Raw genomic sequence first — 14,250 nt, forward strand, 5'->3', positions numbered from 1 at the left:
TTTTATATAGTAAGAAATAAGCAGGAGCATGTTATTTAGAAAAATAGAACTAATTGCTAAAAGAAATGTTTGTCAGTTTGACAGGACCTGCCTCTGAGAAGCTGAATGAGTGAGTGTGGAGAGGTAGGGTGGGAAAAGCATGGGTAGAGCTGAAGTTTTCATAGAGTCTGATGAAACAATTTGACTTCAAACTATATATATGTGGATTAAATGAATTTAAATACCAAAAAATGAAAGTAGGATCAGAGTAGAGAATGAAGAATAGAAGCAATGATGAACTCAATCGTAGATGTTATTTGAGACGATAAAGAAATTCCCCCAGAAAGAGCCTGGAGGAGAAAAGTTTGGCGATCTAAAAGCACAGGAAGGAAAAGTATGAGTGACTTTATTCTTCTAAGAAAGCTTTAAGTACTTCTTTCAAATTATAATTTATCTTTCCATTAACCCTAAGGATTCTTTCAAAAGTATCTATTGATGCCAATTAAGTGACAGAATAGAAGTGATTAAAAGGCAGAATAAACAACATTCCAAAATAAGGCTTTTTACAACAAATTGCTGTATTTTTCTTTTCTATTTATCTTTTTATTGTGGGTAAAAGGAAGATAAAGTAGAGGGCAGAGAAATCCTCCTTGAACAAAATTTCTCTGCATGTTCTGTGTCCTTCTAACTCCTCAGAAAGAATGAAAAAATAAAAAACCAGAAGATTTACTAACCGGGAAGCAGCTTTTTGCACAGACTCTTGTTACCAGTCAAATGGGAGACAGAGCAGGTCACAGCAGTCACATTGGGGTCCTCCCAGGCACATGTACTCTGGACAGTCACTGTGCCATTGGCCCAATAGTCTTCCTTAGTGTCACAATCATCCCTCTCTGGGGTCCAGGAGATGTGTGCAGCTGGCTTCCCTGCTACTGCCTTGCACACCACAGTTCTATTCCTGCTTAGAAACAGGGTCACTTCAGGGGGAACTGCAGAGATGTAAGGAAAAATGCTTCAGTCTTAAAGTAAGGGATACGGAATCTGGACAGACATTTGTTTTAGTCACAAATGTAGTGACATGAAATACCACAGTATGTGGTGTTCCTTACCTAATACTTGGAGGTGATACTCATGCAGGAAATTCCCACCAACTGAAGCTATTGTACACTTGTAATACCCATCGTGAGAGATGGCCACTGGACCAATTTGAAGGTCAGGATTCTCCTCAGGTCTGGAGACCCATGTTATTCTGTCATCAGTACAGTTGATTTCCTTGGTCTCGTCTGTGTCACTCCTATATGCTTTTGTACAGGAAGGCTTGTCTCTGAGGCTTATTTTCCATGTTGTTACCACTCTTGTCAATGGGGTACAAGAGGGCAGCGGAGCACAGCCATGTGGGCAGCGGAGCACAGCCATGGTATCCATCACCACAGGCACTGAAATGTTAACTGAACATACATACACACACCAAAGGAGAAGGATAAAAGAAAATCTTGATAAAGATTTATCAAGTGTTAAATTTAATCATGTGTTAAATTTATCAAGTGTTAAATTTAATCATGTGTTAAATTTATCAAGAGCATATGACATGAACTTGTACTACATACTAACTTTGCTTGTGATAATATTCCAGAAGTATTACACTTACATAAGAAATTAACATTTAAAACTATAGCGTATTAAACCCAATTGAGAAAATAAAAAAATTTCTCCTGTATTATGCACTATTAGAAAACCAGTATGTATCATGAAGCATTTTGAAACTACTTCAGGAGTTTTAATATTTAATAGCAACAAAACAAGAAAAATGACTTAAACGGGAAAGGCAATATTCTAAATCTAATCTTATGATGGAAGGGACTATTATATCTATCATATAATTCATGAAATAATTAGTAGTGTTCTTGTTTTGTCCTAAGGTTTGAGCACAAAAATATCAGTGAAATCAAAACTAAATGTTTTTCCCTGTGGTTATTTCAGACAAACATGAATGTGGGAAGTATATGTTTCTTTCATTAAAAGTAAATAACATGGCATTCAGGGGGAGCTAGCTGGACATTTTAGAATTTATTTTTTTATTTTAAAAAATCACAAAGTCATGGTTACCACAGATCTTTTAAAACATCTGTAATTTCACCAGGTAAGACATTACATAAAAATGGAAAATGATAACCAGGTGCAGTGGCTCACGCCTATAATCCTAGCACCGTAGGAGGCTGAAGCTGGAGGATCACTTGAGGTCATGAGTTCAAGACCAGCCTGAGCAAAAGCAAGACCTGTCTCTACGAAATATAGAAAAACTAGTCAGGCATTGTGGCGAGTGACCGTAGTCCCAGTTACTTGGGAGGCTGAGGCAGGAGGATCACTCAAGCTCAGGAGTTTGAGGTTTCTATTAGGCTGATGCCAATAGCACTCTACCCAGGGTGACAAAGAAAGACTGTCTCAAAAAAAAAGAAAGAAAAGAAAAGAAAAGAAAAATGAAAACTAATGATGCATACTGATGTGATGCTTAGAAATATTTATTTCTGGTGAAAAAATAGTTCAGTCCATAATTTAAAAAAAAAAAAAACAGATTTGTTTTCCTCTAGATGTTTTCCATGAAAAAAGATTTTATTGAAAACGTATGACATTATGAAACATAGCTTGTGGAACACTTTCCCTTCCTTTTTCGTTAGTCACACATATACCCCCAGATACTTTAGCTATGAACCTTCCTTGCAGATTATGTGTTTGTATGTTCAATATAATTATCAGAAGTAATGTAGAAGCTGACCTCTTTTGTTAATCTTTTTTTTATTATTATTAAATCATAGCTGTGTACATTATTGCTATCATGGGGCACCATACACTTGTTTTATAGACCATTTGACACATTTTCATCACACTGGTTAACATAGCTTTCCTGGCATTTTCTTAGTTATTGTGTTAAGACATGTACATTCTACATTTACTAAGTTTCACATGGACCCTTGTAAGATGTACCACAGGTGTAATCCCACCAATCTCCCTCCCTCCGCCCACCTCCCCCCTCCTTTCCCTGTCTTTCCCCCTTCCCCCTATTCTTAGGTTACAACTGGGTTATAGCTTTATGTGAAAGCCATAAATTAGTTTCATAGTAGGGCTAAGTACATTGGATACTTTTTCTTCCATTCTTGAGATACTTTACTAAGAAGAATATGTTCCAGCTCCATCCATGTAAACATGAAAGAGGTAAAATCTCCATCTTTCTTTAAGGCTGCATAATATTCCATGGTGTACATATACCACAATTTATTAATCCATTCATGGAATGATGGGCACTTGGGCTTTTTCCATGAATTAGAAATTATGAATTGGACTGCAATAAACATTCTGGTACAAATATCTTTGTTATAATGTGATTTTTGGTCTTCTGGGTATATACCTAGTAGAGGAATTATAGGATTGAATGGCAGATGTATTTTTAGATCTCTAAGTGTTCTCCAAACATCTTTCCAAAAGGAATGTATTAATTTGCATTCCCACCAGCAGTGTAGAAGTGTTCCCTTTTCTGCAAATCCATGCCAACATATCTGGTCTTGGGATTTTGTGATACGGGCTAATCTTACTGGACTTAGATGATATCTCAAAGTAGTTTTGATTTGCATTTCTCTGATGATTAAAGATGATGAACATTTTTTCATATGTCTGTGAGCCCTGCACCTGTCTTCTTCAGAGAAGTTTCTCTTCAAGTCCCTTGCCCAGTCTGCAATGGGATCACTTGTTCTTTTCTTGCTTATATGTTTGAGTTCTCTGTGGATTCTGATTATTAAATCTTTGTCGGAGACATAACCTGCAAATAGCTTATCCCATTCTGAGGGCTGTCTGCTTACTTTACTTACTGTGTTCTTGGCTGTGCAGAAGCTTTTTAGTTTGATCAGGTCCCAATAATGTATTTTTGATGCTGCTTTAATTGCCCTGGGGGTCCTCCTCATAAAATACTTGCCCAGACCAATTTCTTCAAGGGTTTTCCTTACACTCTCTTCAGTATTTTTATAGTTTCATGTGTTAAGTTTAAATCTTTAATCCAGTGAGAGTCAAACTTAGTTAATGGTGAAAGGTGTGGGTCCACTTTCAGTCTTCTACAGGTTGCCAGCCAGTTCACTCAGCACCATTTGTTAAAAAGGGAATCTTTTCCCCACTAAATGTTTTTAACTGGCTTGTCAAAGATCAAATAATAGTAAGTAGCTGCATTAATCTCTTGGTTCTCTATTCTGTTCAAGACATGTACTTCTCTGTTTTTGTGCCAGTACCATGCTGTTTTGATCACTATTGATTTATAGTATTGTCTGAGGTCTGGTAGCATGATTCCTCCTGCTTTGTTTGGTAGCATGATTCCTCCAGCTTTGTTTTTTATTTCTGAGTAATGTCTTGGCTAAGCGATATTTTTTCTGATTCCATATAAAACGAAGTATTATTTTTTCAAGATCTTTAAAGTATGACAGTGGAGCTTTAATAGGGATTGCATTAAAATTGTATATTGCTTTGGGTAACATGGACATTTTAACAATGTTGATTCTTCCCAGCCATGAGCATGGTATGTTTTCCGATTTGTTAACATTTTCAGCTATTTCTTTTCTTAAAGTTTCATAGTTCTCTTTATAGAGACCTTTCACGTCCTTTGTTAGATAAACTCCCAAATATTTCATCGTCTTTGGCACTACTGTGAATGGAATAGAGTCTTTAACTGTTTTTCAGCTTGACTATGGTTGGTATATATAAAGGTTACCGATTTGTGAATGTTGATTTTGTAACCTGAGACTCTGCTGTATTCCTTGATCACTTCTAAGAGTTTTGTAGTAGAATCCCTGGTGTTTTCCAGATATACAATCATATCATCTGCGAAGAGTGAAAGTTTGATCTCTTCTGACCCTATATGGATAAACTTGATCGCCTTTTCTTCCCTAATTGTGGTGACTAAAACTTCCATTACAATGTTAAAGAGCAATGGAGACAATGGGCAGCCTTGTCTGGTTCCTGATCTGAGTGGAAATGATTTCAATTTAACTCCATTCAATAAGATATGGCTGTGGGTCTGCTGTAGATGGCCTCTGTCAGTTTAAGAAATGTCCCTTGTATACCAATTTTCTTAAGTGTTCTGATCATGAAGGGATGCTGGATATTATCAAAAGCTTTTTCTGCATCAATTGAGAGAATCATATGGTCTTTGGTTTTTAATTTGTTTATGTGCTGAATTAAACTTATAGATTTATGTGTATTGAACCAGCCTTGAGACCCTGGGATAAAACCCACTTGGTCATGATGTATAATTTGTTTGATGTGTTGCTGGATTCTGTTTGTTAGGATCTTGTTGAATATTTTTGCATCTATATTCATTAGTGATATTGGTCTATAATTTTCTTCTCTTGTTGGGTCTTTTCCTGGTTGGGAATCAGGGTGATGTTTGCCTCATAGAACGTGTTGTAGTCTTCCTTCTTTTTCTAGATTTTGAAACAGGTTGAGTAATATAAAAACTAGTTCCTCTTTAAAGGTTTGGTAGAATTCTGAGGTGAAGCCATCTGGTCCCTGGCTTTTCTTTATAAGGAGATTTTGTATGGTTGATGCTATTTCAGAACTGATATGGGCCTGTTCAAAATTTCCACTTGATTCTGGCTAAGTCTTGGAAGGTGATATGCTTCCAAGTATTGGTCAAGTTCCTTCAGATATTCATATTTCTGGAATAAAGTTTCTTGTAATATTCATTAAGGATTTTTTGAATTTCTGAGAAGTCTGTTGTTATTTTGTCTTTGTCGTCTCTGATTGATGGAATTAGAGATTTTACTCTTTTTTTCCTGGTTAGGATAGCCAAAGGTTTATCTATTTTATTGACCTTTCAAAAACCAACTTTTTGATTTATTGATCTGTTGTATAATTCTTTTGGTTTCAATTTCATTTAATTCTGCTCTAATTTTGGTTATTTCTTTTCTTCTACTGGGTTTGGGGTTGGAATGTTCTTCCTTTTCCAGTTGCTTGAGATGTCCCATTAAGTTGTTAACTTCCTCTCTTTCCGTTCTCTTGAGGAAGGCTTGCAGTGCTATAAATTTCCCTCTTAGGACTGCCTTTGCAGTATCCCAGAGGTTCTGATAATTCATGCCATCATTGTTGTTTTGTTCCAAAAATTTGGCAATTTCCTTCTTAATCTCATCTCTGACCCAGCTATCATTCAGCATAAGGTTATTTAACTTGCATGTTTTTGTCTGAGTATGCAGATTCCAGTTGTTACTGAGTTCAACTTTTATTCCATGGTGGTCCAAGAAGATGCAAAGAATAATTTCTATTCCTTTAAATTTACTGAGGTTAGACTTGTGACGAAGGTGTGATCAATTTTGTAGTATCTTCCGTGGGCTGATAAGAAGTATGTGTATTCAGTTTCGTTGGGATGAAATGTTCTGTAGATGTCTGCTAAATCCAAATGTTGGATGGTTAGGTTTAAATCTAAAATTTCTTTGCTCCGCTTCTTATTGGAGGATCAATCCAACACTGCCAAAGGAATGTTGAAAACTCCAAATATTATGGAGCTGGAGGAAATCAAGTTGCTCATTTCTGTTAGAGTTTCTCTTATAAATTGAGGCGCAGTCTGGTCAGGAGCATAGATATTAATAATTGAAATCTCATTATATTGAGTATTACCCTTAACAAATATGAAGTGACCATTCTTATCCTTCCTTACTTTTGTTGGTTTAAAGCCTATTGTATCTGCAAATAAAGTTGTAACACCTGATTTTTTCTTATTACCATTTGCCTGAAATATAGATGACTATCCTTTCACCCTATGTCTATATTTATCTTTTAAGGTAAGAGGTGACTCTTGTATGCAGCAAATATCTGGCCTGAGTTTTTGTATCCAGTCAGCTAACCTGTGCCTTTGTAGAGGACAGTTTAAGCCATTCACATTAATGGAGAATATTGATAAGTCTGGTAAAATTTTGGGTATTGAGTTTTTCAAAAGTCCATTGGACATTTTTGATCCTTTTGCCACTGTGGAGTTTGATCAAAAGTTTCTGAGTGAGTTTACTTTTGTGGTAGAGGATTGGGCTGGTCAGTATGGAGGATAGGTCTGACAATATCCTGAACAGCTGGTTTGGTTATGGCAAATTTCTTCAGCATATCAATATCATTAAAGTATTTGATTTCTCCATCATAAATGAAACTCAGTTTAGCTGGATACAGGATCAGGGGTTGAAAGTTATTTTGCTTTAGGAGATTAAAAGTTGATGACAACCCTCTTCTGGCTTGAAATGTTTCTGCAAAGAGATCTGCAGTCATTCTAATATTCTTCCCTTTGTAGGTAATGGATTTCTTACGTCTGGCTGCTTTCAGAATTTTCTCCTTCATATTAACTTTAGTGAAGTTAATTATGATTTGCCTGGGGGATATCTTATTCTGATTGAGTCATGCTGGGTTTCTGAAACAGTCTGCTATCTGAATTTCAGAATCTCTTGGCAAGTCTGGAAATTTTCCTTCATAATTTCATGGAGAAGGGCCTCTGCGCCTTGCGAGGCCACTTCATCACTTTCAGGGATTCCAATGAGGCGGATATTAGCCTCCTTTGAATTATCCCAGAGCTCTCTAAGAGAATGATCCATTTTTGCTCTCCATTTCTCTTTCTCTTTGAGAGTTTGGGAGTGTTGAAAGGTTTTGTCTTCAATGTCAGAAATCCTTTGTTCTGCTTGCTCCACTCTGTTACAGAGGGATTCTACTGTAGTTTTCAGATCTTTGAGGGCTGCAAATTCTTGCTTCAGTGCATGAAAATCTTTGGTGCTTTTGTCTTTAAATTCATTAAATTCTTGAGACAACTTTTGAATTTCTCCTCACATTTCTAATTCTGACTTTTGAATTGCTCTTCGAATTCTAATTCCAATTTTTCCTCCATTTTATTAATCTTGTTTATAATCCAAATTCTGAATTTGATTTCTGACATCTCAGCCAGCTGTTTATGAATGGGATCTTCAGTTACATCTGCCATATCTCTTCTTGGGGGGGGGGTTGATCTATTCTGGTTTTTCATGTTACCAGAGTTTTTCCACTGATTCGGCCCCTGATTGTTTTACACCATTTGATTTTTTTCCTGGAGGTTGTCGAGGACCTGAACAGTGCTATGGCCTGAGAAACTTGGTACCTGTTTGGTGTGGTGGGGCCCAATGGTTCTGTCTTATTTTTAGCTGGTCTCTGTTTGACCCTAGTGAAATAGTTACTCTGGGTTGAAGTCTCAGCTGTGAAGAAATACCAGCAATTAAGTCACCCCGCCCCCCACAGGCAATAATTGGAAAAGGAAAATCAAACCTTCCACAACCACACACCCAGGGCACCACCTGAATAGTCCTCGGGTGATTGGCTCAGTTCAAAAAGCCCAAATCAATTGTCTCAGTCAGCACTTGTCTCAGGTGGGAGAGTTTAAAAGGTCTCTGGCAACTGGATTGCAGGGGTCTGGTGATTACTCAGATATGGCTTGCTCCAGTGCTCCATGGAGTCAGGAGGAGCCACCCAGCAAATAGATCAGTCTGGGAAGGATGCCTCCTTCCCCACTTTGCACCTCTGTCACTCCCAGTCACTGATAGCACCGCAGGGCTGTGACCCAGTTGCCTCTAGTGAGCAGATACTCGAGGGGTTTGCATCAGCCTGAATCACAAGGAAATCTATTTCTGCTCAGCCAGGCCACTGTGCTCTGCCTCTATCTAGCAGGGGGAGGTGAGGCCTGACAACCTCAGGCGCTTATTGGAGACTGGGGAGTATTCACTCAGTTCTAGCACTGACTCTGATTGATGTTACTGACAGAACAGAACAGAACAACTTTGTGGGAATTTGTTTCTGTCCCTGCTAAATTCCCCTGCAGAAGAGAAGCTCTTTTGAGTTCCCAGAGCCTGTACAAAGGTCCTGTCTTTGCTCCTGCAGGTTTGTATTTAGTTAGCTGTCAGTTCTAGCCACCTGTCTTCCTTTGTCTATAGGCTGATGATCCCCTGAGGGCCATGTGTGTTTTAGGCTCACTAAAGCAGTCCTCTGGGTCAGCCCTGCCCTGGGAACTTCCCAGCTCTGCACATGCATTTCTAGTCACCATGCTCCATCCAGGCCAGTACCACCTCAGGCAAACCCTTTACTCACAGGGCCTGCATTTCCATCCCAGCTCTGTTCCATGGTGGTTGCCACCTGAATAGATGCCTGGCCTCCTCTGGTTGCCCAGGGAGACAGTGGGTGTGGCTTCAGAATATCCGGGAGTGAGCCCTATTGTTGCCAAAAGACAGCTGCTGCTCTGTGCCTCGGGGCACCACCACTCTGGCATGGTTCCTGCTCAGCTGACTGTCCTTGCCTCACTCCCATGCCACAGAGTCAGCACTGATCAGCTGCAGTTTAGGCCCTGTCCATACCCCTCAAGAAATCACCCAAGAATCTGGACTCCTGGGGGACAGGCCTCCAGACCTCAGAGTAAGAGTGGAGGGGAGTGCTGGGAGCTCAGAGTTGCAGGTAGAGAATATATACAGTTTTATACAGTTTTATGCCTGGCAGGAGACTGCCGTGGCACCTTAGTAGGGGAGGTAGGTCCAGTTTTTAGAGCGTCTCTCCCGTGGAGTGTAGTGGGAGGACCTTTCAACTCTGCTCTTCGGGAGGTGCATGTGACTCAAAGGAGTAGGGCGCCAGCCCCATATACTGGAGGTGGTGGGTTTAAACCCAGCCCTGGCCAGAAACTGAACTCTGCTCATTTGTTTGTGGGGCACTCCGAGCCGTTCTCATGGGGAAGGGGACTCCTATCCACTTGGTGATAGATTTTGTACCGTGTGATTGTATCCTTGGGGTCACAGCTCACCTTAGCGGGGTTGATGTGTGTTCTTCAACCTTCTCTCTTGATGCAGCTCTAATCCACCAGGTTATTTGCTAAATTTCTGTCCTTTAACTCTCTTTCTGGATGGAAGCCTCAGTAGAAAGCTGGCTTTAGTCAGAGATCTTGTCTCAGCCTCTTTTGTTAATCTTTTGAGGTAAAAATTAAGCCTGGGTCCTATAAGCATCTTCTAACATAGAACCTCAGGCTTCCCATAAACTGACACAATGTGTCCATGACTGATAGGAGCCTATTGAGAAATGATAGTATCTGTCATATCATCTGTCGTCTGCAATAGGGACAAGTGTCAGTAATGGTATTACTGTAACCTGAGCTGGACCAGCTATAGTGGGACATTTTTGTTTATGTAAACAAAACAAGTTTTTGCTAAACTTCTCTCTTCTCTCTTATTTTTGTGTCACCTGTCTCTCTGTGGCACTGAAGCCGGGTATTTCATGGTCCAATAACAATCACATAACTAGATGAAGACAGAGGCAGGACTTTCACACAGATCTGAGAGGCACTTATATCCACTCTCTTTTCACCACCACAACTTAGCAAAGGTTCAGAGATAAGCAAGAACATGGCTTGTTTGAGAACAACTGGAGAGTTCCTCAGCCCACAATGCTCAGATAACCATATTCTTCACATAGTCACAAGGCTTCCCCCAGCCAGGACATCGCCTAATGTTTCTACAAAGTTCGACCCTCCATCCCCCTGGTACTGGCCACTGCAAAAGGAAGCATGTTACCTTCTGAGAGAGGTACTGAAGAGTTCTGTATCATCTGATTTCCATCCGTATTTGAACTATTTGAAGCTAGAAAATATAGAGAGAAAAATAATGAAACCAAGTTTATGTATTCAGAGTGGAAGCCACTATCTCACATAGTCTTATTCAATAGAATAGACAAGTAGGTGAGCATAACTAAAATTATGCAGCACTCATGGAAAATAGAAATTATAAGTTATACCATCATTGGGAGGAATGTCATGTTAACATCTTGAAAATTACATTTATACATTATTAATCAATGACTTCCCATTGATAAGACACCTCATAATGTTGACTAGTTTTTTACAAGGTAACCCTGCCTCCACTTCCTCCTTCCCCAACCAAGGGAATGGTCTGATATGGACATCTCACATGAGTTGGTCCAGTTACACTCCTTTTTCTAGATGCTACCCTCTACCACTAATTAAATTTGTTTGGTCTAATGGTGGGCACCTCTCCCAGATGGACAAAACAGAGCCCTTTCTCCAGAATCTCAGAAGCATTACTGAGAAGAATCCATCCATTCTTCTTCTGTTCTCATTTACCCTGCTTTGTAAGAGTAAAAAATGAAATATAAAATTAAAACAGATGTTAGAAAAATGGCTTACTAGAGGGAGCTTATCATCTCCCTCTCCAAGAATAGAACTAGTCAACAAACAGGTAAGATGAGCCAGGAGGAGTGTGGAAAGGAGAGCACTGGAGAGCAGCAAAGGGTTATAGATATATCTGAAGTCACTGGAAGCCCAGGAGAGTAGCATAAAGGTATCCTGCCACATCCCCCTACCCCATCCCTACCTCCATTGGCCCTGAGTCAAGAGGGATTACGCCTTGCAAAGAAAATGTAAGCATAAGAACCCTGTGAGCCCCTATTGTCACCACAAACACTTATAGTCCTTACTAAGATAAAATCCTACAATCCTCACAAGCCCTGAGCCCAGTTTGCTGAGCTACCATGAATTCAAACAGTTGCATTGCAATAGATTAGAAGCACAAGTTGTGCACTCTCTATTCCTCCACCCACTCCCAGTGAGCCAGTTGCTGAGGCCTGGAACTACCTGAGAGCAGAGCCACTCCTGGAGTGACCAGGAGACAATGCACCCCACCACAACCCTAGTTCCATGGAGCCTGAACCCAAGCTCTATTGTCACTCTCTGGTCCTATGACTCTCTGAAACCAACACCCTCTGCCCATACTTCCAGCCAGACAAATACCCTGGCAGTCTAACCTAGGGAAAACCCTTGATTAAACCAGTCAAACCACAGTACACCCTCCCCCAAGTAAAGAAATAAGAGTGACCCCTGAGCCATTCAGCTGCTGACATGCCCCCAGGACAGTTGCCTGGATATCCATCCCCACCAAAGGCCTGAGAAACAGCCTTGCATTCCCATCCCCACATATATACCTCTAGGCCTACCCAGCCCTGCACCCTTGTTCAGAACTTGAGAAACATCCCCATAAGCCACTCACAAGACAGAAATAACCTTAGGCATTTCTACACCTATGCTTGGGGCATGACAAAGAGTTGGGGGGATTCATTCCCAGAGGACATGTCCCCAGACTTGTACTAGAAAACAACCTGGTGGGTCTGTTCTCAGAAGACACCCTCTTGGACTGGCTGAGTGGCTTCATACCTATCCCCAGGGTCTGAGAAACACCCTATCTGGCCCACCCCTGGCAGACACACTCTGGAGCTGTCTAAGAAGCCACACAGTCATGTTCCGTAACAGCCCTGTGACCCTGACCCAGCAAGACAGACCTCAAGTTGGCCAACCCACAGCATGCCTACAGCATGCCTGACTTGAGAAATAGATCACTCCCAAGAAAGATGTGCCAAAATCACCACAAACTCTTGCAGCCTTGGCCACTGAGACGTCACTACAATGGATTACAGCTAAAAAGCTGTACAAACACTGCATTCCTACATCAACACACACACAAATCAAAGTCAACACACTCCACTCAACTGATAAGCCAAGATCCATTGATAAAAATAAGTTTCTCTCTGTGACACTCTCACCATTGAATAGGAATAAGTAACTCTTCCACCAGATGCATGAAAAGCAAGGAAACATAATATCCCCCAATGAATATAATAATTATCCAGTAACCTACTCCAAACACAAGGAAATATAAAAAATGACCAAAAAAATCAAAAAACTAATCTTAAGGAAATTCAGTGAGATACAAGAAAATACAGATAAACAATTCAATAAAATAAGGGAAATAATTAAATTTAACAAAATAATATATATTATAAAAAGAAACAAATGGAAATCTTCGAGCTGAAAAATTCAATAAAAAATTTTAAATGCAATCTAGAGATTCAACAACAGACTAGACTAAGCAGAGGAAAGAATGTCTAAGCTTGAATACAGGACATTTGAAATAACTCAGGCAGATAAAAGAAAATACTTTTTAAAAAAGGAGTGAAGAAAGCCTATAGGACTTATGGGACACAGTAAGTGAATAAATATTTACATTATGAAAATTCCAGAATAAGGGAATACAAAGGAATAGAAAATATATTTAATGAAATTATAGCAGAAAACTTCCCAAGTCTTGGGACAGAAATGTATATGCAGATCCAGAAAGCACAACATTTTCCAAAAATATTTAACCCAAACAAGTCTTCTGCAAGACAGAGATAGCATAGTTAAATTATCAAAAGACAAAGACAAAAAAAGGATTTTTAAAACAGCGAGAGAAAAGCATCAAGCCTCATAAAAGGGAATCCACATTACACTAACAGCATATCTCTCAGAAGAAGCCTTAGCAGGCCAGGAGAAAATGGGATGATAAATTTAAAATACTGAAAGAAAAAAAAAACTACCCATCAAGAATATATGTCCAGCAAAGCTATTCTTCAAAATTGATGGAGAAATAAAACTTTTCTCAGACAAGCAAAAACTAAGGAATTCATTACCACTAGACTGACCTTACTGTAAGTCAAATAATTATACATCTGGAAGCAAAAAGAAAAAATATATATCCACCATCATGAAAACATGCAAAATTATAAAACTCGCAAGGAAAGTTGATAAAACCTTATCCCTACAGAAAACTGCAAAATTAAACAATAAGAAAAGGAATAAGGAACAAGGGATACACAAAATAGGAAACCATCAATAAAATGACTGGAGTAAGTCCTAAGCTATCAATAACAACTTTAGATGTAAACAGACTGAACCCCTCAATTGAAAAATATAGACTGGACAAATTAATTTTTTTTAAAAGACCCAACTTATTGCTGCATATGACAAACTCACCCCACCTATAAAGACACAAATGAGGGGGAAGGGCAAGATGGCCAACTGAAAACAGCCTCCAACAGAAGTTCCTATCCAGAGAGAAGGATAATGTCCAATTAAGAAAATATCCAATTAAGCTGAAGACAGGGAGCCTGGCTGAGAGAGAAGTGAGATAACTGCAGGTCACCCCTGCTGAGGCAAGCTGTGACTCCAAGACAATAATCTTGAGGTACAAAGCTCAACCCAAAGGAAAAGTGCCCGAATCCTCCTCCCAAAAAGCTGTGGGTTCTTTTTTTCTTTTCCTTTCACTCTTCGTTTGCTCCTGTGGGTTTTCTACAGATGAGAAGTGAACGGAGGATCCCTTGTCTCAACCCACTGGTGTGAGCAGTAGGAACTGGGGACCACTTTCTCCAGAGGGACCTAGG

The 14,250-nt window shown here is 39.5% G+C and overlaps 1 protein-coding gene across 1 annotated transcript; it reads right to left on the reverse strand.

Annotated features, from left to right (window-relative positions):
* Positions 1-708: 708 nt before the first annotated feature.
* Positions 709-12,292, reverse strand: LOC128567449 (cell surface glycoprotein CD200 receptor 1-like). Its single transcript, XM_053564631.1, has 4 exons — positions 12,262-12,292; positions 10,557-10,622; positions 1,086-1,424; positions 709-965 (listed from the first exon to the last, which is right to left on the reverse strand). Exons 1-4 carry the CDS (start codon positions 12,290-12,292, stop codon positions 709-711), a joined length of 693 nt encoding a protein of 230 aa, XP_053420606.1.
* Between the last annotated feature and the right edge of the window lie 1,958 nt (positions 12,293-14,250).

This window comes from Nycticebus coucang, chromosome 16 (genome assembly GCF_027406575.1).
Source record: "Nycticebus coucang isolate mNycCou1 chromosome 16, mNycCou1.pri, whole genome shotgun sequence".
Lineage (NCBI taxonomy): Eukaryota > Metazoa > Chordata > Mammalia > Primates > Lorisidae > Nycticebus > Nycticebus coucang.

What these genes read in the sequence shown, in the direction of transcription:
- LOC128567449 (XM_053564631.1), bottom strand. Translation starts at nt 12,292, where the DNA reads ATGACTGTGTGGCTTCTTAGACAGCTCCAGA. An exon ending in TTCAGTACCTCTCTCAGAAG is followed by an intron (nt 1,425 to 10,556) that starts GTAACATGCTTC and finishes ATGTATGTTCAG; the next exon opens with TTAACATTTCAGTGCCTGTG. An exon ending in GTATCACCTCCAAGTATTAG is followed by an intron (nt 966 to 1,085) that starts GTAAGGAACACC and finishes ACATCTCTGCAG; the next exon opens with TTCCCCCTGAAGTGACCCTG.